Source organism: Chrysochloris asiatica, unplaced genomic scaffold, assembly GCF_000296735.1.
Source record: "Chrysochloris asiatica unplaced genomic scaffold, ChrAsi1.0 scaffold00023, whole genome shotgun sequence".
Lineage (NCBI taxonomy): Eukaryota > Metazoa > Chordata > Mammalia > Afrosoricida > Chrysochloridae > Chrysochloris > Chrysochloris asiatica.
The window spans coordinates 14426209-14451300 of NW_006408541.1; the positions used below are offsets into that span (position 1 = coordinate 14426209).

General features: G+C 47.9%; 1 protein-coding gene across 1 annotated transcript in view; it reads left to right on the forward strand.

Annotated features, from left to right (window-relative positions):
- PREX1 (phosphatidylinositol-3,4,5-trisphosphate-dependent Rac exchange factor 1) overlaps positions 1 to 25092 on the forward strand; it is a 353334-nt gene that overhangs the window by 258452 nt on the left and 69790 nt on the right. The window contains exons 9-12 of the mRNA XM_006839328.1: positions 3386 to 3547; positions 11521 to 11654; positions 20376 to 20494; positions 23603 to 23752. Of these exons, the coding sequence (XP_006839391.1) occupies positions 3386 to 3547; positions 11521 to 11654; positions 20376 to 20494; positions 23603 to 23752 (565 nt within the window). The remainder of the gene's footprint in view (positions 1 to 3385; positions 3548 to 11520; positions 11655 to 20375; positions 20495 to 23602; positions 23753 to 25092) is intronic.

A 25092-nucleotide genomic window follows, 5' to 3' on the forward strand; every position in this document is an offset into this window, starting at 1 on the left:
CTAAATAGTAGTTCTTGGTGTGAAGATGAAATGAGCTCACTAAATAGTAGTTCTTGGTGTGAAGATGAAATGAGCTCACTAAATAGTAGTTCTTGTTACGACTAGTAGTAGTAATAGCGAGGTGGACCGACACAGTGCCTGCAGCATAAGGACAATTGTGAGGACGGCCCAGTGCCTGCAGCATAAGGACAATTGTGAGGACGGCCCAGTGCCTGCAGCATAAGGACAATTGTGAGGATGGCCCAGGACCGGGCAGGCTTTTGTTCTGTTGTGCATAGGGACTGCTCTGAGTTGGAATGGACTCAGTGTCACCTAACAACAACAGCAGTTAACTCTGGATGGTCCTCCCTGAGGGGCTGCCTCTCTTGTCCTCTCCCACTCTCCTGTGCTCAGCCCACAGACCAGCTGCTCACTCACTGTTCCCTGAGTGAAGACTGTGCGGGAAGCCTTCCTCCTGTGAGAGCTCAGCCCGCAGCGTCCTGTCACCTCCTCACTTCCTCCTTGGAGCCCTTCCAGCTAGTTCTGGGGCACACTGCCCTTCCTTCCCCTTCTCTGATTTTTCAGCGCATTTTCACCACATAGGACTTTTGTCTGCTCCTCCCTCCCCTACTCTCTCCCACCCCTGCTTCCTCTTTGGCACGTTCTTGGGCACATGGGAGGAGCTCAGTCAACTCCAGGGTCCTGATGCTGTAAAGGACCTGGGCCTGGGGATCGTTGGGACCAGCTCTTCCACCCAGAGGTGGCTCGTGCAGGAAGCAGGATTGACATGAATAGACAGTGCAGGTTTAGGGAAGGGACCTGGTGGTGCAGTGGTGAAGCACTTGACTACCAATGGAAAGGTTGGTGTGAACTAGTAGCTGCCCCAGGGGAGAAAGATGTGGCAGTTGGCTTCCGTAAAGATCAGTCTTGGAAGATTTCTCTGTTCTAGAAAGTCGTGGTTGGCACAGTGGCTCTTTAGCTTTCCTGCCGGGAGTGCTCAGAAGAAACCCTTATATGTCAGATTGCTGCTCACAATCACCGCTCACATGTGCAGTTCTGTGTAAGACCATGATGGTTAGCATACACTGAGTATTAACTCCTCACCACACCAGGAGCAGAATCACGAGGCCTGGGTTCAAATCCCAGTTCTTCCTTTCACTTCTCTGAGATCTTGGGTGGTGGTGTTGTGACTCAGTCTCCTCACCTGTTAAATGGGATAATAGTAGCACCTACCTTATAGGCACAGAGTCCTGGTGTGGTGCTGTGGGCTAATGCATCAGACTGCAATGTCGTTTGAACTGCAAAGTCAGTGGTTCAAGCTCACCAGCTGCTCCTTGGAAACCCTATACAGGGTCGCTATGGGTCGGAATCGACGTGACAGCACTTAACACCACCACCAACAACACTATAGGCACAGAGCAAAGGTTCACTAGACATTTGAAGCTGCCACCATCCTCCTCCTCATCATCATCACTGGTTTTCAGATGATGAAACGGAGATTCAGGATTGGAGTGGTCATTGTTCCAAGATTACCCAGCTAGTGAGGGGCAGAGCCAGCCCTCAAAGCCACGCTGATCTGTGCTCATAACCACCTTGCCGGAGTGTGTGGTTCTGCAGAGGCCTTATCTGTGAGAGATGAGGGCTTTGAGGAGGGACTGGGGCCGTTAGTTGTAGGCCTGGGTCAGATGATAGGGACAGTTATCTCTGTGGGCACAGCCTGGACAAGACTGGCAGGCTGTCGATTGGGTGCTTGGTCTGGAAATCTTCCTGGATCTCTCGAGGCTGGGCCTCACCCCTTCCTCCACAGCTCCGCTCTGCACACTCGCTCGGTCTTTGATTAAGACTGGCTTGGCCTTTAGAATGTTCTGAATTGTCTCTGAGGTAAGGGTTGAGCTGTACTTAGAAATGGAGTGCTAAGAGTCTACCCCTTCTGGTCACTTTACCTGGCCCATCCCATGTCCCTGTGAAGTGGTGGTGGTGGTGGTCGTGGTTATCTGCTGTGGAGTCCGTTCTGATTTATAGTAACCCTGTATAGGATTTCTGAGGCTGGAGATCTTTATGGTAGCAGAAAGCCTCATCTTTCTCCCGTGGAATCGCTGGTAATTTTGAACTGCCGACCTTGGGGTGAGCAAGCCCGACTTGTAACCACTACACTACCAGAGCGCCATATGTCCCTGAAATGGAGATATTTTTATGCCCATTTGACAGATGAGAAAACTGAGGCTGGGGTCAGGAAGCTCTGTGGCTGCTTCTCTGACTGGCTGCCTTTCTCTCCATTACTCCATTCCAGCACCCTGGCCTCCTGCTACACATCACTTCCCTGCTGTACCTCACACCCTTTGCACTTGCTGTTCCCTCCCCAGGTGGGGTAGATTTTGCTCAAACACCACCTCCTCAGGGAGGCTTTCCCTGACCTCTGTATTTGAAATAACCTCCCTTCCAAAACTTTCTACCTGGTCATTTGGATTCATATGTCTTCAGAGCATATGTCAGCGTCTGACCTGGGGTTTCAGGAGCACTTGTGGTGTGGTGGTTAAGTGCTCAGCTGGCTAGCCCAGAGGTTGGGGGTTTGAACCACTGAGTGGGTTAGACCAAAGGGCTCTGGAGAAAGAAGTGGCCCTCTGCTCCTGTAAACCAGGTTGGGGTTCTACTCCTATAGGACCCTGGATGGTCACTTTGAGTTGGAATTGGCTCCTTGGCAGTGGGTGTGGTTTGGTTTTTAGTTTGACCTGGTGCTATACTTGCATACTTGATTCTTCTTTATTTTGTCCCGTCCTCTTCACTGAATAAGACGCCCTGGTGGTGCAGTGGGTTAAGTGTTGGTCTGCTGACTGCAAGGTCAGTGGTTCAAGCCCATCAGCCACTGGCAAGAAGTTCTGGTGTGGTGCCATAGGATAAGCACTTGACTTCAGGACTGGTTTGGACCGCAAGGTCAGTGGTTCAAACCCACCAGTCACTCCTTGGAAGCCCCATCCAGAGTTGTTATGAGTTGGAACTGACTCGACGGCACTAAACAACACCACCAGCCACTTGTAAAGATTATAGCCTCAGAAGCCCGAGGGAGAAGCTCTACTCTGTCCTATGGAGTCACATTGTCCTATGAGTGTTAGAATTGACTTGGTGGCCGTGACTTTGTTTTTGATCTTCAGTGATTGTAACATCCATGGAGTGAGGAGCTGTCTGTGTTGTTCACAGCTGTATCCACAGAGCCAAGAACAGTGCCTGCGTGGAAGAGGTGTTCAGTCGACATTTATTGAATGAATGAATGAATGAATGGGCAATGCTCACCAGCATCCTGATACACAACATGTGTGTGGCAAAGCTGGGTGTTGACTCCAGGCTGGGTGACCTGGTGACCATGCTTGTTTCCATCTGGGTTCACTTCTCTTTCCTGTCCCTGCACCAGGAGCTGGCCAAGAGGACCCCCGGCAAGCACCCAGACCACCCTGCAGTTCAGAGTGCCCTGCAGGCCATGAAGACGGTCTGCTCCAACATCAATGAGACCAAACGGCAGATGGAGAAACTGGAGGCCTTGGAGCAGCTGCAGTCCCACATCGAAGGCTGGGAGGTGAGAAGGAGGCAGGACGCGCTGTGGGAATGGAGGGGCCCCGGGAGGTACACGGCTAACAGGTTGGGTGCCAGAACCAGCCTGCTGCAGCTGGGTGTAGTGTTTGACCTACACAGTATATGTGTAAAAAAATATTGTTAAGTCATGTCCTAATCAAGTCCGTAGAAAAGTCCAGATTTAGAGCTTTTCTTGAAAAAATGGGTAACAGTGGGTCTCCATTATTCCCTGTTACTCTCCATTCAGGCTTCTTCACACATTGCCTTACCTGCTTGATACCCATAGTCCTTTGAGCTTTTGTCAAAGCTGGTGGTTAAGTGTCCATTCAAGGAGTTGAATTCTGGCTTAACCACTCCCTTGTGGGGCAACTGGGTAAAAGTCTTAATTTCTCTGAACTCCATTTCCCTTATCTATGTCTCATGTACGGTAAGTACTCAGTAAATGAACAGTAGGTGTTCACATGAAGTTGAAAGTTCACAAATTCCTTTATCTTTTCATTCCATTTCCCACTAACTTTCAGGAGCCTCCTCATATTATTAACATCATCATTGCCAGGGGGTGGAGGTCTTGCGATCTCTGTCTCCTGTAGATATAATTCATCTGTTTGGACTACCACCACTTCCTCAGATTATTAAAGATTTCCTGCACATCTGTAGAATGAAATGGGAACCATAGGAATCAGTAAAAATTAACTGTGTGAGTAAGTGCAGCTGGAAGGGGAAATGAAGAGCAAAGAGCAAAGACCATGGGATCAAGGTTATACTCTGAGCCATCTGCTTCAGACCCTTTGGGGTTTTTGAGCCTTTGAGACACTTGCTGTGTTCAGGATTTCCACTTTTGCCCTTTGCCCTGGGGAAGTCTAGTCTGGACTCGGTGTCCTAGCTAGGTGGATGGTTAGCTCCAGAGAGAAGGGTCTTTGTTCAGGGAGGAGGCAGATGTGTACTATCTTTCGTACACTTGGCCTTCTTGCCCAGCTGAGGGGAGGGGAGAGTGAAGAGCTGCATTTCCCAGACATCCTTTGCAGCCCAGGTTTGGGATGCAATTTGGGATTTGACCAAATTCAGTTCAGTGGCTTGAAACCTGTAAGGCAGGAATAGGCTAAAGGTCACCTTACTGTTGTTTCCAAAGCAAAGCACAAATGTGTGCACTTGGTGGTAGTATTCATTATTGGTGATCCGCAGTTCCAGTCCTGGGGGTCCAGAGCCAGGGTGTGGGGTATCTGGTTTTTGTTTGCTTGATTTGGCATCCAGTAGGCATAGACTGGCCTCGCAGCCTGGGAGCTGCTCTTTGGAAGTAGCAGTACAGATGGGTGGCAATCCACTCTTCCCCTTTCTCAGCCGTAGCAGGGGCAGCACCGCCCTGGTGGGCCAGCTCTGCAGTGAATCTGTTTTCTGGGAGCCCCAGCCTGGAGTCCTGGCTCCATTAGCTCCTTCAGCGATTCAGTAGGCTTCTCATGCCTTTTTGCTGGATGTATATAGCTGAGCTTCTGTTTTCTGCAACTGAAAGCTGCCGGGCGCTCAGCTGTGCCCTGACAGTGTTCTCCGAGGACTCTCATTCTAGCCTCCTGAGGCTCCTTGTGCGATAGTTTTGACCTTCCCCTCATAATTTCAAGATGACAGCTCCTCTAGGCATTACATGTTCAAAAGCAGGAGACAGACGTGGCCAAGGCAGTGAGAGGATGCTCTCCTCACGTGTGGAGGAAAACTGTTCCCAGAAGCCCCTGGTGAGACTTCCCTTTTCATTTCATTAGCCAGAGTTGGGTCACTTTCAACAAACAGGCTAAGCTTGAGAGGAAATAGAATTGACTCATATAAACATCTGTCTGGGCTCTGAGCTTCCTGGCAGTCAGGCTGAAAAGAGCAGTAGTATGTGTAAGTTACCTAACATCCATTGTCAAAAAAGGAAGCAGCCGAGCAGTTCTTCTGGCAGACAGAGCATTTCCTGACACTCAGCTGGAAAAGACATACCTCATGTGAGCCTCTGTGGAGAGGAGGATATTGAGCAAGCTCTTTGACCAGTTCTAGATGATTCCTGCTAAGGGCCAAAGAAAACCATCTAAGGGTCTTCATTCAGGGCGCTTTCTGACTCTGAAAATGCCTTGTTTGTGGATCCCATGACCATTATTTTGATCACTGCTTCTGACTGGAGCGGGAAATAAAATCATCTGGAATAAGAATAGCTGCAATTATCGAGTGCCTCTTACATGTTATTGGAGTTTTTTGAGGTGCTCTCGAAGAGTCCCTTCTGACTTCGTCGTACCCCCTGTATACAACAGAACAAAACCTTTCCCTGTCCTGCACCATCCTCAGTTGTTATTTTGCTGAACACGTGGTTGGAGCCATTGTGTCAGTCCGTCTCATTAGAGGGGTCTTCCTCTTTTTCACTGTCCCTCCACATTACCAAGCGCGAGGTCCTTCTTCAGAGACTGGTGCCTCCTGAAAACATGTCCATGCTACATGAGACAAAGTCTCCCCATCCTGGTTTCTAAGGGCCATTCTGGCTGTACTTCTTCCAGAACACATGTTTGTTCTTCTGGCTGTCCATGGTACTTTCAGTATTCTTCTCTAACACCGTAACTCAAAGGCATCGATTGTTCCTCAGGCTTCCTTATTTTTGCCCCTCTGATTGGCTGGTTGTCTTCTCTGTCTTGGAATGTGGCTGACAATTGACTTGTTCCCAGGAAGGGAGGATCTTTTCTTGGCCACGTGCTCACTCTTTGCTGGGCTGCATCATTAGTTTGATCTCTGATCCGCAGTTTCTTTGTAAGGTCCTTTGTAAGCCACTTGCCCTTTTTTTTGATGTGAGGATAGGTTTAGTTAAATTTATCTGCAAATCCTTGTCACTAAGGGAGGCGCTCTGGTGGCACAGTGGGTGAAGCCAACTGAGAGTTTGGTCATTGGAACCCACTAGCCGCTCTGAGGGAGAAAGATGAGACTGTCTTGGAAACTCTCTTTTGTGGTCGCTGGACTGCAAGCCACAGGTCGATAGTTCAAACTCACCAGCTGCTCCTTGGAAACCCTATACAAGGTCACTATAAGTTGGAGCCGACTTGATGGCACTTAACAACGATAACAAATGAGTCAGAATGGGGACTTCTGTGTGTGGTGCTATAGAATCAGCATTGGACTGCAAACCACAAGGTCAGCAGTTCAAACCCATTAGCTACTCCCTGGAAATCCTATACAGGGTCTGTGTGAGTCAGAAGTGACTAAACAGCATTTAACAACAATGAGTCAGAATAGAGTCATGGTGTGGAGCTGTAGGATAAGCACTGGACGGCTTCCTGAAAGGTCGGTGGTTCAAATCCACCAGTCATTCCTCGGAAACCCTATACAAGTGGCTGAGTCAGAACTGACTTGACGACATTTAACAACAACATGAGTCAGAACCGACTCACTGGTAGCGGGGTGGGTGAGTGCAGGAAATTGCAGTCTATCACAGTACCTTGGAAGGGAGCAATTCCCTGGGATTGTCATCCCCATCCCCTGGCAGCGATGCCCTGACCTCAGTTTACCCACTGGAACAATCTTTAGTCATGGCTGTACCTACATGGTTGATACAGGGCTCTGTGGCTACACAGGAAGCACTCGGAATAGGGCTGGTGTGCCCATGGGAGGGACATCCTAGATTCAAACCCCATGGGCTTCCATGGGAAGCTCACAGTCATGGGAAGGAAAGGTGTGATCTGAGTAGGAAAGGCATACTCCTCACTCTGGCTCTCAGAGTCCTGGTTCAAGAGACAAACAACTCAATTCCTCACTCACCCACGCGGTGAAGGAAAAGAAGCCCGAGAGGAAACCTCACAAATCATCCTCAAAGACTCTCAAGAAAAGTCCTCTCACACTCCCTGGGATTGCTTTGTGCTCCCTGGACGACCCCTGCTTTAGGCCATAAGCCCTGGTTGGACTGCTACCGTCAAGGTTGGTGATTTGAGCCTGCCATCCACTCCAAGGGAGACAAAGGAGGCAATCTGCTCCCATAAAGACTTACAGCCTTGGAAACCCTTTGAAACAGGTCTACCCTGTCCTTACACAGAAGAGCTGTGAGTTGGTATTGACTCTACAGCCTGGGCGGGCTTTAGACTGACCATTGTCTAGAACACTCTTCAGGCTGTCTCCTAAGAGGCAGGCTAGGGCAGAGGTTAGTGGGTTGCAGGAGACTGGTTACTATGCGACTTTGAACAAGGCTCTTGGCCCCAGTTTGCTCCTCCATGAAATGAGGATTTTAAGGACTAATGGCGTTTGTACAAGATACATAGATGAGGACCCTGCACCTGTTCAGCCCTGTACATGGAGCTTTTGTCATCTTCTCTAAGTGCTACTTCTTCCGATTCAGAGAGCCCAGGTTATCTAGAATGGGGTCATGTCAGACATCTTGGCACACAGCTTCTTCCCTGTGTATCTGATCCTTAGAATCATTGTTGACCCATGATTGAAGACTCCAGGGAATCTGAGGGGTGGGGTGAATGGAGTTTCAGACAGCGTCCTTGGCTGAGTTTGTGTCCCCTGTGCTCCACAGTCCCCTCGGAACTGCATTTGGGCCAGGCACCAGATTCAGACATATTTTGTTGTTAGGTGCATCGAGTTGCCTCTGACTCCCGGTGACGCCACGTACAACAGAAGAAAAGACTGCCTGGTCCCACACCATCCTCTTAACAGCTGTCATGCTTGAGTCCATTGTTGAGGCCACTGTGTATTCTGAGTGTCTTCTAACCTATGTGGCTTATCTTCTACCATTGTATCGGGCAGTATTCTGTTATCACCCACAGAATGTTCACTGGTTAATTTTTGGAATTAGATCACCAGGCCTTTCTTCCTGGTCTTCCTTAATCTGGAAGCTCTGAAATCTACCTACCGGGGGGTGACCCTGCTGGTATTTGAAATATGCGGCATACATGTGGCAGCATGCAAGCCACCACAGTATGACAAACTGACAGAATGGGTGGTGGAGATTCATAGAAGAGGAGTAACTCAATATCCTTTGGAATAAAGTGAGGGGAGGACAGAGGGTTCATTTTGAACCACTGTGTGCTCTGAACCACATAGCTCAAGTCACAGTTGTCCTGTTTGCCAGGACACTGGGGATTCAAGAGGCTTGTCATAACGGAAGCCTGAGCCCCAAAGGTACAGCAGGCCGGGGGCTGCGTTAGCCAGATCTTTTATCTGTCCTGTTGTACCGTGGACAACACATGGCCTCCAAGCTGCTAGGCTGCTTTGCTGTGATGTGATGTGCAGCTGTCCACACGGGCCCCTGGCCAGGTTGGCCGATGAGACTGCTATTCACTGCATCAGCCCTGGGTCGCACAGCTGTTGACCACAGGAGGCTGGTTTCTCAGGACCCCGAGTGGAGCCTGGGGGGCTTGTTAGGATGAATGGTGTGCTGTGCCCAACTAGGTTCCAGTGGCAGAGAGAAAGGCCATAAGCAGGCAGTCTAGTTTCTTCATCACTTCCTCTATTTGGGTCTCAGTAAATGCAGTCAGCAAACTTCACCAGAGTCTGAACTTTTGTTTTCCCCCAAATGAAAACAGATTCCTTATTTAAAAAAAAAAAAATATTGGTAATTCACCAATAATCCTAATGACTGGTGTATTTTTCCACCCTTGATGGCTTTCTGTATGTGTATGTCTTAAGTATCCATTTTTAATAATGTTTGAGAACGTGGGAGCATCTGTACCCACAGTTTCCCAGCTTGTCTTATTTGTTTTCCAGTGAACCACATATGGGGTGTAGTCTTCATGTTCATAAATACAGAGTCACGTCATCGTGTTTAATGGTTGTACCATTTGTTATTAAACCAACTACTATTGAGAGTCACTGAGACTGATTTTGGTTTCTGTTAGGACCAGTGCTGTGCTGAATGTCCTTCTGCGTGGAGTCTAAACTTCTGGTTGCTTCTGGGTGTTGAGTGTTCGGGGAAGAAGAGTCTTGTAAAGAATTCTCACTCTTTCTTTCCGGAGTTCATTTCTAAGTGGGACAACACTATGTAATCTTCAGACCCCTAAGTCAATCTCCCCGCAAACACTGCTTTTGCATATTTTTTGAACCTATATGTTAATGCCACTATTGATAGCCTTCATGTTTATCTTGATGTGTTAAAGTGCATGTTTGACTGTGACAAGAAAGAGGCCCTAAATGAGGCAAGGAGCCCCTGGTGGTGCAAACATAAAATTTTCTGTTCCAAAAAAAAAATAAAGGAAAAGGCAGTGTTTGAGGGTAGATTGACTTGGGGGTGTGAAGTTACGTAAGTGTTGCCCCACTTAGAAATGAATTCTGCTGCTAATGCAAAGGCTGGAGGTTCAGGCCAACCCAGAGGCACCTTGGAAGGAAGACCTCACAATCTATTTCTTAAAAACCAGCCATTGAAATCCCTGTGGCACACAGTTCTACTCTGATACACGTGGGGTCATCATAAGTTGAAGCCAGCTCTATGGCAGCTGGTAGTATGAGGCGAGAGTTTATTTCTCAATGGCGGGGCAGAGGTGGATGATGCTGGCTAGGGGTGGAAATGGAGGCTTTCTCCACCAGGTCTCTACTTCCCCACCTTCTTCACCATCTGCTGGGGTATATACCCTGCCACCATTGTGATTGTCTTCCAGCCCGTGGAAAGAAGACAAGGGGAAGCAATTTGCTTTCCAGGAAGTGATGTGGAAGTGGGGCATCTTGGTGATGGTTTAGTCACATGACTTTACCTGGTACAAAGGAGGCTGGGAAGTGTAGTCTGGTTGTGTAGTCAAGGACTAGCTGGTAGGCTACCCTGGGTGGCATTTTCATGTTTTCCAAGGTCTCTGTCCAACTTCTTCTTTCTCACAGGACCTTACAGATCTGGGCCCTCCTGGAGCCCTAGCCAGATCTCTATGGTCCTTAGCTCCTGAAGGTCCCTTCCAGCTCAGACCTTCCCTGATCCCAATCTTCAGCTTATTTATTTATTTTTAATTTAAATAAAAATGGGCATTGATCACATCACTTATGAGGTGTGACCATCACCCATATTCGTTACCAAATTTTCCATCGTCATTAACAGATACTCACTGCTTTCTACACGATGATTCCTCCTTTCCCCTTCTTCCTGCCCCTGGGAACCACAAATATACTTTGGTGTCTTTAAGTTTATATACATATGCATAGAAACCAAAGTATATGGTCTGTTTTAGAAGTCTCCTATAAGTGGATCATACAGTGTTTGTCCTTTTGTGACGGACTTTACTCAGCATGTTTTCCAGGTTCATCCATGTCCTGACACGCATTAGGACTTATTTCTCTGTGTGGATCTTTTAGTCTCTTGATCTTGACCTTCTTTCAAGGCCCACCCCACCCTCGCTGATGCATTCTCTGATCACACCACCCAGAGCTTCATGAAACATCACTTAGCTTCAGTGGCCAGGTGAAGTCAGGGAACTATTCCACGTACACTCTCATTCTCAGCTAGACTTCATGCTTTCCGAATCTTTTCCCAGTAGGTGCTCCCATCACGTCAGTCATGCACGCAACAACCTTTTATTGAGCACCTACTGTATGCCAGCGAGTGCTGCAGGTGCTGGGAATCTAATGGCAAGTGGTCGATAAAGGCTCAGTCCCTAGGGAAGTGACATTCTTGCTCAGGTGATATAATGACATACCACAATATAAGTAAGTAAGATGTAAGGGATAGGCAAAACCCAAACCCGACACCCACTAGGGCCTGCGGTTAGCTATGAGAGTTGGACAAGTCACTTCACCCCTGAGACCCCATGTCCCTCAGCTATAAAATTGTCACCTTCCTAGGAGTGTTCTGGCACATTCAACAGGTGGGAAGCCATTGATTAAATTGTATTGATTTTCTGTCTGCTGATAGATTGGCTCACAGAGGTGCATTTGCAATTTGGGGGTGTGGAGATGGGGGCAGGGTGATATGGTCTACTTCTGGGGAAGGAAGGAGTATTCCTGATTTACTCTAATGGGTTTGCCTGCTCATTCACTGTCCCCTCCATACCCTTCCAGGGCTCCAACCTCACGGACATCTGTACCCAGCTCCTCCTGCAAGGGACTTTGTTAAAAATCTCCGCAGGCAACATCCAAGAGAGAGCCTTCTTCCTCTTCGACAACCTCCTTGTCTACTGTAAGCGGAAATCGAGGTGAGTTTCTGGGAGCTTGGAGGCGGGGCTACCCAGATGGGCCAAAAGCCTGGCATGGGGTCTGGCCTCACCTCTTTTTTGTATTGACATCATGGGCTTGTCACTTCTCTCTCTGGGCCTCTCTCTTCTCATCTGTAAGTTGAGGGGTTTGTTCTAAATCAGTGCTGCTCACTGGAACTATAGCACAGGGCACAGGCACATCTTACATTTCTATGTGAAATAAAATATATCTCAGGTAACCCAGTAATTTCAACGTATCTCCATTGCAACATGGAATTAATTTTAAAATATTGATGAGATGTTTTACATTCTATTTTTTGTACTAAGTCTTTAAAATTCGATGTGTATTTTATACTTGCAGGATGTCTCAGTTTGAACAAGCCACATTTCAGGTGCTCAGTGTATGCATGTGGCCTGTGAGTACTGGTGTTAGACAGTGTCTGGGTGCTCATGGAAATCTGGAGGTTCTTAGTGACATGAGCATCCTGTGATTCCAGGATCCGGGAGTTAGAAGACTAAACTTGAGGGCAGGGGGCTCTTCTACCCATTAAACTTTTTGAGTGAGAGTCGTGAGTTCTCGTCTTCATTTTGTCCTGTGCTGCACCGTCTTGCATTTAGTAGAGTGTGAGAACTATACACTTGGTAATGGATGGGTTGGTACACATGAGGCAGATGTGCGTATGATTGAAGTCTGAATGGGTAGGCAGAGGGGAGGAGGGATGGGTAAATGTTGAATGAAGGCAGGAGGGAAAAAAAAATGGATGGATGAATGAGTGAGTAGTTGAATGGTTGGAAATTTAGGAGAAGGCCAGATGGAGAGATTGAGGGAAAGTTGGTGGAATGTATTGATGTTTGGATAGTTGGAGAAATGAATATGAAGCCAGAGGGAATTGGCAGAGGCATGCTTACATGAATGGTGGATTAGAGGCTGTACTGTATGGTTTGTTGAACGAAGGGGTTGGTGGACGGTTGCTTGCATGGTCATATAATTGGGAGCTTAGGTGGGTGATATGAAGGGGCTTTGAAAAGTTTGTGGAAAAATGAAATGAAAAGATAATGGAATTCTTCCATGAACATTTTGAAGCCCCCTCATAAAAGTTTGGGAATTGGTTGATAGATGGTCAATTGAGTGGGTGTGTTTGCTAGATGGGTAGATGGTTGGTTGGTAGTCTTGAGTTGGTTAGACTTAGGTGTGGAAGTTTGGCTCATTGGGTGGATGAGTGGATGGGTGGATGAATGGTTGGAGAGACGGAGAGTTAGAAAGCAGAGGGGTGGAGAGAGGATTGAAGGTTTGGAGGACATTAATCAGTGGTTAGATGGCTGGGAGGTGAGTGACTGAAAGATTCCTACCTTTCAGTTTTCTTATTCAGCAGGTTGGTCTTAACTGACCAAAATGGCTCTTGTTGAATTCCCCTTCTGTTACTTTGTCATAGGGGTAACATGGTGACACCCCAGTGGCTTCTGTATTCTTTTATCTAGCAAAAACGGAGGTCCAAACCCTGCTTCCAGTATTGCCTCCCACTTGCTTTTGGCCTGCTCAGCTCTCCCAGCCTCATGTTCTTCAGCAGTTTCTTCTGGCTTTCTAAGGTTATCGTGGGGAAGATGCAGGATGAATGACAGGCACTCCCCACCCATGTGTGGGATTCTCTTTGTTTTCCTCCTTCACTGGGTCCCTCTGAACCTCATTTTCTTATCTGTAGCATGGGGTTAATAAACCCCTTTCTAGAGTAGTGTTTCAATTGAATCCCTGTTCATCCACTTCTATTTATGACTTTGCCTCTGTGCCTCAGTGTCCTTATCTATGAAATGTTGTTATTAAGTGCCGTCGAATCAGTTCTGACTTATAGTGACCCTTTGTCAGAGGTTCTAAGTTTGAACCGCTGACCTTGCAGTTCAAACCGACCTGTGGTTCAGTGCTTATCCTACAGTGCCACATCTCTAAAATAGGACAAATTATGCTTACCTCAGGCTTACTGTGAAAATTAGATATGGCACACAGTTAACTAAGTCAAGGTTAGCTGTGGTTACTGCTCTTGTTGGCTTACTCCACCTATCAGAGCCTGACTCAGTGCAGTGCAAATGGGTACGGTGCCTGGCACATGTTGTTGTTGTTAAGTGCCATCAAGTGCCTTTTGACTCCTAGTGACCCTGTATAGGGTTTCCAAGGAGTGACTGGTGGGTTTGAACCACCGACCTTGTGGTTAGCAACCCAGTGCTGATCCTATAGTGCAACATGAATACACCTGGCACATAGTAGGTGCTTTAACCACAGGCCCTTTCCCCTTTTCTTCCTGTTATGGGACTTGGTCCTTTCTGTTAAGGGCCTTGGTCTCCCTTTCAACATCTTGCATCTGGTTCAACTGCTTTCTTCCTCATGTGATGCTTTATCCCTACCTACTCCTTTAGACATGCCTGTGTAGGCCTCGTGCCCTCCTATCCCCCATCCCACCTCCATGAATACTTCCTCTGCGTCTCCTCTTCATCCTTTCTGGGGCCATCCTGAGAGTTCTGCCATTTGGCAGTTCCAAGTCTGCTGCCAGCGTCCACCCCCGACCCTTCCCCGCTGCCCCACCCTGGGCTGTCTGAAGCAGGCACTTTTCCCAGAACTCTGGGTTTAGAAAACAGAATGTCCCTTCAGACCTCTGACTGCTCCCAAGTTTTGGTGGAGTTTGCTTTGCCCCTGGCAGCTCCAGTGTAAACGCATATACCCATGGGGTGGGTCTATCTACTGTGGTTCAGCAGCTGATTCCAGTTGTGCTGAATTCCAGGTGGGCCTTTTAGGGCCCACTCCTGAGCCCCCTGTGATGGCCACACCTTCTTTAGGGTCATTCCCTGCCTCTGGCCTGGAATGAGCCAGCCTGGCTGGAGGGGAAGGGCACATCTGTCTCCAGAGAGAATCTGGCAGGCCACGAGTATTCCTGCCTCTGGAGAGGGAGCCAGACGGCTGGGCTCCGAAAGGTCCAGGGACTGGGCAGTGATGGATGGACTCTGATGTGGTCACAGGAAACGCCTGAAGCTGCTAGGTATCTTCCGACTGTATTTTTGTTTCTGCCCTTTATGAAGGGCACCGTCCGTCCGGGATGTAGGTCAGAGGAGGTCTCTGACGCAGAGTGTTTCTGGTCTAATTCAAAATGTCAGAAGTAGAGAGGAAGGGTTGAGAAGGTCCCTCCCCCCATTCTACAGAAGGGCAAACTGAGGCCCAGAGAAGTTAAATCTTGTATATATCAAATGCCTTCTTACTGTTTTAGAGGCTTACTTACCTGTGTGACCTTGATCTCTTTGCATCTCTGTTTGCTCATCTGTGAAATGGGGATAAAGGTGTACCATCTCTTGGGAGTATTTGTATAGACTCTGTAAGACCATACATGTAAAGCACTTAGGTAAGCCCCAGGATGTGGTGTCTGAAGTAGAAAAATCACAACTAGGTATTTACACTTGGGTGTCTTATATACAGCCATGCTCAAGTGGGATCTGAAACAGGGCTCTTCATTTTCACCTCAACTCCTGCCCCAAACTTTTTTCTCCTCTGCTCTTCCTCATTCTCAGTAAATGGCCAGCTCAGTTTAGCCAGGAGCTTAGCCTTCTCCTCACCCGCATAGTCACTTCATCAGCAAACCCTTTCCATTCTCTTGTCAGAACCTTAATGCAGTTCCTACAGAGTGTCCAGGAGGGATTATGTGTGTGTGTGTATGAGGGAGCGCGGTGGATCTGTACGATACACAGTGGACTGTGAACCACAAGGTTGGAGGTTCAAACCCACCAGACACTCCATGGGAGAAAGATGCTTTCTCAGAAGAGATATACAGCCTCGGAAACGCTACACAGAGTCACTGTGAGTTGGAACCGACTCATTGGCATTTTATAATAACAACAAAAGTGTGTGTGTGTTTGAGATGAACTGACTAAATTTTATATGGAGATGCGAACAGATAAGAATAGCTAGAACAGTTGTGAAGAAGCACAAAGGATTTTTATGACTGGGTTTTAAGGCTTACTCTGTAGGGACAATAAGACTGTGTGATATTAGTGTAAAAAGAAACAAATTGATTTAGGGCATAGAATAGGGGTTCTTGTTGTTGTTTTGTGCCGTGGAGTCGGTTCCAACCCATAGCGACCCTGCACAGGGTTTCTGAAGCTGTAAATCTTTACGGGAGCAGAAAGCCTCATCTTTCTCCCGCGGAGCAGCTGGTAGTTTTGAACTGCTGACCTTGCCCGATTCGTAACCATTATGCTACCAGAGCTAGACCCACGTATAAACAGTCATTTGAATCCCAGCGAAGGTGCAGTGCAGTCAAGATACAGTGTTTGCTCAGTTCAACATCTAACAGGAAAAAATGAACCTTAACATTTTTCCACCATATATAAAAATCAGCCTTAGATGGACCTTTTGTTGTTGTTGTTAAGTGCTGTTGAGTCATCTACAACTTATAGAGACCTTGTATAGGGTTTCCAAGGAATGGCTGGTGAACTTGAACTTGCCGACCTTGCAATTCAGTGCATGAACCCACAGCGCCTCACCAGGACTTCAGATGGACCTTACTTAGGGTTTAAATGTAAAAGATGAAACAAAACTTCTAGCATTAAATAGAGGAGAAATTGCTTTGCATTCTTTGTTGTTGTTGTGAAGTGCTGTCGAGTCGATTGAGACCCATAGCGACCCTGTATAGGGTTTCCAAGGAGCAGCTGGTGAGCTTGAACCACCGACCTTGCATTCTTGGGAGTCAGCAAAGAGTTCTTAAATAGGATAAAGATATAATTAAAGGAAATTTAAATTGTTGTTTTAGTTAAGTGCTGTCAAGTTGAGACTGACCCATAGTGACCCTATGTAGGGTTTCTGAGGCTGTAAATCTTTGTGGGAGCAGAAAGCACACTTTCCTCTTGTAGAGCAGCTTAAGATCATCAGAAGATAGGACTAACAGAGTAAAACAGCGAGCCGCAGATTGGGAGATCTTTGCAATCCATATAGCCGGCAACAGGTTCATCCGGAATAGATAAGTCCTAAAAACCAATTTGGTCCTCTGCCTGTTTTTGTATATAAAATTCTATTGAAATACAGCCATATCCATTCCTTTTGGTATTGTCTCTGTCCCTGGTGGGCTAATGCAAAAAAGTGACACCTACTGCCTTTCCCACAGCATTCTACTTCTCATCTGGGTTCAATAATTCATTACAGTGGCCCCACAGAACTCAGAAACCATACTTACAGATAGGGAGTTTGTTAGGGCAGTTACAGGTTACATTGAAGGATCAGAAATGCTCAGAACACAGTACTTTGGTCAGGACAGGTTTTTTTAGCCAGGCAAGCCTCTCTCTGACCCTCCTCCTTTGACTTGGCCTCTTGCTTTACACGTTGTTATGTTGTGAAGCGCCGTCGTCAAGTTGATTCCGATCCATAGCAACACTGTATAAAGTTTCCAAGGAGCAGCTGGTGAGCTTGAACCACCAAACTTGCAGTTCAAATGACTTTGCAGTCTGACATTAGCTCACAGCGCCACACCAGGACTCCTTTACATTGTTGTTAAGTGCCTTCGAGTCGGTTCCGTCGGTTCCGACCCATAGCAACCCTGTACAGGGTTTCCGAGGGTATAAATCCTTACGGGAGTAGAAAGCCTCATCTTTCTCCCGTGGAGCGGCTGGTAGTTTCGAACCACTGACCTTAAGGTTCGCAGCCCGACTCGTAAACGCCAAAGGGTATTTTACTCCTCTATAAAGGTAATCCAAAGGCTCTTACCTCTCGTGCCCCGCCCCCCCATTAAGTGCCTGGAAGCACACTACTCCACAATTAGACCTTCTGCCCAGAGTCACTCAGCTGTACTTGCCCCATGGACTGGGTCTGGTGCCTGGGTTGAAGAGATTCAGTGTGCAGGGACCTCTGGGTCCAAAGGACAAGCTCCACTTCTGACTCTTATTTGATTGCAGTGAGATTGGGGGCGGGGGGTGTGCTCCCTCTGCTTCTGAATGCCTCATTTCATACCCAGCAAGATGTCAAAACTGACCATTCAGGATCAATCACAACTGAATCATAGAATCCTTCAACATCTCCCTCCACCTTCTCTTACCCAGACCCATCCAGAAACACTCATTTGGTGGGAGTTTACAAAGACTATAACCACAAGAGACATTACATAATGTACTACAGTTGCAGCTGCTAATTGCAAGGTCCGTGGTTCAAAACACCAGCTGCTCCTTGGGAGAAAGATGAGGCTCTCCTCTCCAGTAAAGATGTATAGTTTCTGAAATCCCGTGTAGGGTTGCTGTGAGTCAGAACCAACTCTGGCAGTGGATTCGGATGTCTCGGGGTGGTGCAGACAATTAAGCACTCAGCTAATAGCTGAAGAGTTCAAATCTACCCAGAGGCACCTCAGAAGACAGCCCTGGCAATCTGCTTCTAAAAGGTTGCAGCCTTGAAAGCCCCATGGAGTCGTTCTCCTCTGACACACGGGGTCGGCATGAGTCATAATTGACAAACTACCAACTAACAACAACATTTACCAGGGCAGCTTTCTCGGCACCAGGCTAGAGTTGAGTAGTCATGACAGAAAGCATATGTTCCGCAAAGCTGAAAACGTTCACTCGCTGATCCTTTTCAGAAAAGATTTGCCAACCCCCGTTATAAATCATCCAGAGAAACATAGATCACCCAACAGAAAAATGGACACAAGACAGTCATTTTCCAAAAGAAGAGACCAGATGGCCGATAAGTATGAAAAGGTGCTTACTTACTCACCAGGGAAATACACAAAAACATTTGGTGAGTTACTCCTATGCCCACCTGCAGGGTCAAAATGAGAAAATGCCAACTGTGGAGAATGCGGAGCAACTGGAATGCACGCCTACGCTGCTGGGTCAGTTGGTCCAACAGTTTTGGAAAACTAGTTGGCAGTATTGAGTAAAGCGGGTCATGCACATTCTTAATAACTTAGCAGTTCCACTCTTAGATATGTAGCCCAAAGAAGTGTGCACATATGTTTTTCATAAGACATACCAGAGCATCCCCCCCACAAGAGCAACGCACTGGAAACAACCCAAATGTCTATTGCTCTCGCTACCCCAACAACCTGGATGAATCTCACAGTCATGATACAGCCAGACTGTGTGATTCCATTTATGCGAAGTGCAAAAACAGGCAAAGAGAATCTATGGGGTTAGTCACAGGGTAGTGGCTTCCCCGGTGGGAAGGGGGAGAGCTAGAAATGCTCATACAGGTGTGTTCTCTTTGTGAGGTTGAGCTGTGCCGTATACATCTTTGGGATTTTTTTTTTTCTGTATGGATTTTCTAGTTTAGTAAAAAGTTTGCAAAAAGATGCATGTATGTGCATATATCGGTATCTGTACACAGTGTGGCGCTTCAGGATAATGCACTGGATTGCAAAGTCAGTTTGAACTGCAAGGTTGGCGGTTCAAACCCACCAGCCACTCCTCAAAATGCTATAGTGTTGCTATGGGTTGGAACCAACTCAACGACACTTAACAACAACAACAGCAAATGCTCAGTGTTTGTATGTGGTTAGACACACACACAAGCCATCCTCCACTCTCCCCTCTAGTACTGGGGTGTCTTCTCTGATCTCTTGGCCTCCCCACCCCCACCACTGCCCCCCATGGTCTATTCTCTATAGACAGCCAGAGAGAGCCTTCTCGAACCTAAGTGAGACCATGCCACGCCACAGTTCAAACCCTTCATGGCTTCCACCTGACACACAGAATGAAAACGTTGTATTCACTGTGCCTGGCCCGCAGACCCTGTGGGAGCTGACCCTTGCGGTTGCTCTGGCTCCTTCTCCCTGCCCCCCTTGGCCTCCTTAGAACATGGCTAGCTGGTTTTTCCTGTGCCGGAACATGTCCTCACAGTTCCTCCTTTGCCTTCTTTAAATCTTAGCTCAAATGCTGCCTCTTCAGGGAGGCGTGTCCCCTGACCAGCCCCTCCCCACCTTCATTAAAACCATCACGTCCTCCTCTTCCAGCTGTTGTCCACTGAAGCATTGTGCATTTCTGACCCAACCTGTGTTTTACTGATAAAGTCACTATCTGCTCTGTCTTCATGCTTCCTGTAGTCTGGTGTTAGAAAATGACCTCAGGGAATTTGGTGTGTAACCACCACGCCCCAGCACATAGAATAGAACCTGGCATGCAATAGGTGCTCAGTAAATGCTTGTTGAATGCCTGGATGGATCCCTCCCATGGCCGCTAACTTGGTGTCTGCCCAAAGGAGGCATTGCTCAGATGTTTGTTGAAAGACTGAATGTGGGCCAGTGGTAGAATGAGTACCCAAGGGAATGAATGAATGGTGAGGGGTCAAGGGGTGGGTGAGGGCTGGGTGCACTGCCTTCTGCAAGCTCTCTTTCCACTCTGGTCTTGTTTCAGGAAGAAACTGTTGATCAGAAACTCAGTGGGCCTTTTCCTACTTTTCTATTGAAGAAGAATGAATTTTTCTTGCTTCTTGTTAGTTTTTCATCAGATGTTTCCTTTTAATGGGAAGGTAGCTCTGGGAGTTCAGCAAGGCTATGATCCCATTTTACAGATGAGGAAACTGTGGCCAGGAGAGGAGACATGATTTGCTTAAGCCACTCAGCCATCAGCCGTAGACCCTCTCACTCCTGAGGCTGGTCTAGCACCCTGTCTCTGGGCATCCCTTGGTGTTTCTGCTGTCCCTTGTGCTCTGTTGAAGACAGTTGTGTTTTAGTGACATTACAGGGGCCAATGACTTCCCGTGTCTTTCAGGGTCACCGGGGGCAAGAAATCAACCAAGAGGACCAAATCCATCAATGGCTCCCTCTATATCTTCAGGGGGCGAATCAACACGGAAGTCATGGAGGTGGAGAATGTGGAAGACGGGACAGGTGACACCTCCCCCAGTGCTTGCCTGAACCCGACCCCTTCTGCTCCTTGGCTCACTCTCTATTTCTTTAAAATATCATTCCCCCCTTTATTGTGAAATGTAACGGCGCAGTGGCTGCTACCTGAAAGGTCTGTGGCTCCAAGTGGAAAGACGTGGCAGGCTGTTTCCACAAGGAGTGGAATCTTGGAAACCCCGTGGGCAGTTCTGCTCTATTCTACAGGTTGCTGTGAGTCAGAACTCATTGAGACAGTGGGTCCAGATATTTGGGCTTTATTGTGAAATGTCACCTAGCGATGTCACACATGCCTAAAATATATATTCACCAAGTGAACACCTAGGTAACCCCTGGTTTCTAGTTCTCTAGCTCTGCTGTAACACGAATATCCCATGTGGATGGTTTTAAAGTACAGACAGGCCCGTTTCAGAGACTAGAAGTCCACACTCTTGACTCCGACCCTAGGGAAGGTTCTCTGTTGGCTCTGCAGGCAGATCCCGTCTCAGCTTCAGGCCTTCCTCAGTTCCTTGTCCATCTTTAGCTGGTCCCTAACCCCACTTACAAGCTTGCTCGCCTCTGGGTCTCGGCTGCTTTTTAGATCACACTCTAATAGCCGAGTGGTTACGAATTGGGCTGCGAACCGCAAGGTCAGCAGTTTGAAACTACCACCTGTTCCGTGGGAGAAAGGTGAGGCTTTCTGCTCTTGTAAAGATTTACAACCTTGGAAACCCTGTACAGGGTTGCTATGAGTTGAAACCGTCTCCACAGTACATAACCAACCAACCAACCTTATAGTAACATAAGGTGGTGCTGTGCATTAAGCTGCAAGCCTGCAATTCAAACCCACCAGCTGCTCCACAGGAGTAAGATTGAGGATGTATACGCCCATAAAAACTCACAGCCTCGGAAACCCAACAGAGGGTTGCTATGAAATGGGATTGACTCATGGGCATTGGAGTTTGTTTTAACTGCGCCGCTGTTGCCTCGTGAACATAACAAAGAAAACCCTCTTCCCAAAGATCATAACCACAAACAGCATCTAGGGGTCAGGACTCCACCATATTGTCTGGGGGTGGGGGATGGGACACAATTCAATCTGTAGCACCCAGGTTAAGAAATGAACCACTGCCCGCACCCCAGAAACCCTGTACCTGCTCCTTCGCAGCTACAGCCCCTTCCAAGCAGCAGAAGGAACTGTCCAAGTTTTGTGAGAATCGCTTCTTTGCTTTTTACAAGTATTTTTACCTTGTAAGTCTGCATTACTGGACATGTATATGTTCCCTCTTTGAACCGTGTATAAACTATGCACCCATTCTTTGGGGTTTTGGTTTGTCCACTCAGCGTCATGTGGGTGAGGTTCCTGTTTCTGTGTGTGGCAGTTGAGCATGCGTTGCTCTCCATTGCTGCATGGTATTCCGTTGGGGGACAGTCCACCACATACCCATATTTTTGGTGATGGACTCTTGGGTCATCCCCACTGATCTCTACTGGCGTACCTCGTTTTATTGTGTTTCCCTTGATTGTGTCTCACAGATATGGAATTTTTTTAAATGGAAGGTTTGTAACAGCCCTGCGTGGAGCAAGTCTGTCCTTACTGTTTTTCCAACATCATGTGCTCACTTCGTGTCTCTGTTGCACTTCAGTCATTTCCACAGTATTTCAGACTGAGTCAGTTCCGGCCCATAGCGATCGTGTACAGGGTTTCCAAGGAGCGGCTAGTGAGCTTGAATGGCTGACCTTGCAGTTTAAACCGACCTTGCAGTCCAGCGCATTAACCCACAGTGCCACACCAGGACTCTGTTTCATCCAGGACACCTAATAGGTCACCCACCCACCCACTGCTGTCAAGACCATTCTGTAGTACTGCTCCGTAGGGTTTCCTAGACAGTAAATCTTTATGGAAGCAGAGTGCCTCATCTTTTCCCTGTGAAACAGCTAATCTAGTGGGTTTGAACCACTGAACTTGCAGTTAGCAGCCCAACGCTTAGCCCACTCTACCACCAGGGCACCTAATGTTATTGTTGTTAAGTGCAGTCAAGATGATTCCAAACCACAGCAGCCCTGTATAGGGTTTCTGAGGAGCGGCTGGTGAGTTTGAACTGCTGACCTTGCAGTTCAAACCAGCCTTATGGTCCAGTGCTTATCCTACAGCCCCACATCGGGACTTGTAATAGATTACACTATATTTTTACTGTAACTTTTATATATTGCACTAGTGCTTCATTGTGGTGGCCTGCAGTGGACCCAGCCGTATCTCCGAGGTCTGCTGTGTAGAATTCCATTGTGGGGACAGCCTACCATGTAATCATTCTTTTTGTGATGAAATCGCAGGTGGTTTCTACTGTTCACTATCATGCACCGTGATTCTGAGCTGTCTTGCAGGCAGCTCTTGGTGTGCATGTCTCTGAGTTTGTCTAGGCCTGGGTTCTTGAGCCACCGAGCCCTTTGGCAGTCTCATGAAACCTGCAGACCTCCTCAGATTCAGGCTGTCCATCTTCAACTACTTTAGCTAATACCAGCTTGCTTGTGAAGAGGTTTGCTGTGTAGCATCCAAACCAACAGTGTGTAGGCATAGTTGGGGATGCACTAAGGTTCAAAGTAACCTAAGTGCTCAAGCGAGACAGTTGAGGAGCGTGGGAAGCCTTGCTGAGCTCTGTGCAGGGGTCTGCCGTGAGCCACTTCTGCACTTGTGACTGGGTTGTGAGGTCTTGGTAAAACAATCAGTCGTTATCCAGTCAGCTCTGACTCACGATGACTTCATGTGTGCTAGAGAACTGTGCTCCACCTGGTATCCAATGGCTGGTTTTTAAGACATCGATTACCAGGCCTTTCTTCTGAGATACCTTTGGGTTGCAGTTGAGTCCGTTGAAGCCCCTGTAACTGAGGGCTGGGAAAGTGTCCCCCTCTTTTCCCCACAGAGGCTAGGCAGGGAAGGAGTAAACGCTGGAGGGTTGGCAGTACCCCGGATCCCCGTCCCTGTTGATGCCCCTGCCCTACTGTTCTGGTGCGGGAAGAGCTAGTCCATGACCCTCAGCTGTAAGTGGGTAGTGTGGCATGTTGAGAGCTGTGGGGTTGAGTTCCTGCTCATCTGCCTTTGCCTCCTGTCCCCTCCAGCGGATTACCACAGCAATGGCTATACTGTCACCAATGGCTGGAAGATCCACAACACAGCCAAGAACAAGTGGTTTGTCTGCATGGCCAAGACGGCGGAGGAGAAGCAGAAGTGGCTAGATGCCATCATCCGTGAGCGGGAGCAGCGCGAGAGTGAGTGGCCTGACCCTCCCGGCACACCCGGGGCTTCCCAGGATCCCTGGAGTTTGTATGGTTTCCCTGGGCTGGTTGCTTCCGCAGAAAGAGGCTGTGCCGAGGGGAGAGGCTCATGGTCCTTTCCAGAAAGCTCAGCGGTCTTAGAAGAGGGAACTCTTGGACTGTTTTCTAACTACGTGGTACTTCAAAGGTCACCCAAGGTCATCTGCTCCAGCCCATTGAACAGATGGCAAAACTGAGGCCCTGAGGGAAGGGACTCATCCAAGGACCTGGTGATGGGGTTGATTGTTTGGGGTTTCTTGGTGTACCCTTCACTCTTGAAAGTTACAATCTAAGTCGCTGTCCCAACTACCCCTTGGGGCGGTCCCTCCTTTATCTGGGGATTTCTTTCTTTGAGAACACCAAGTTGGAGTCTGGGAGTGGACTCATTTGGTGCTGCCAACAGCTTTGGTCTGGAAATCCCTCCAGGCATGGGCACTGGGCAGCTCCTGTAAGGACGTGTGGGACTGGGGCTGGACGCAGAGGCATTTATTGTGCAAAGACCACCAGGCTGGAAAAGGGAGGCCTTGGTGTGTTTGGGGGAGAGTTACTTTGGTTCCTAAGCCTTTTTTTTTTTTTTTTTTTTAATCTATGGGGGTGTATGGTGGACGTCTTATGATTGATGGTGTTTTTGCTGCTACACTGAAGTGTTAGGGTTAACCCAGCTTGGAAATTTGACCCATGACCCTCAGAGCCCTCCTCACCTCCCATTTTACAGAAGAGGAAACTGAGGCCCAGTTTCCTCCATATCCAGCTGCCTGCTTGAAATCACTTGGGTGTGTTAGAACACCTCAGACTTGTCTGAAATGCAACTTTGTTTCCCTGAAATGCAACTTTGTTTCCCTGATATTTTATGTCCCATACCTGGTCTGCCCCTCGACTTCCCTAACTCAGCAGATAGTCCCCATTTACCAGGAGATTAGACACAAACTCTGCGCATCTTCCTCGTCTGCCCCATGCCCTACATTTAATAGATCAGCAAGGCCTTTTACTTCTGCATTTGACCGGGTTCATGTTCCTTCCCATCACCTCTCAGGAATTCAGACCCAGTGTGGCTAGATCCACTGATTTCTCTCTTTTTGTCATCCCCCCCACCCCGCCCGCCCCCACCAGCAAAGCTAGACATCTGGATGTCAAGGTAGCTCTTTTTCTTATTTTAAATGTTGCCTCAAGATTTATTAAAATGCCACATGCACTCTGAACTTGGCCCTTGGTTTGGTTAGGGAGTTCGTGACCCCTGGAACTGAGCAGGACTGGGGTTACGGGCCAGGGTGTGGAACTGAGCAGGACTGGGGTTA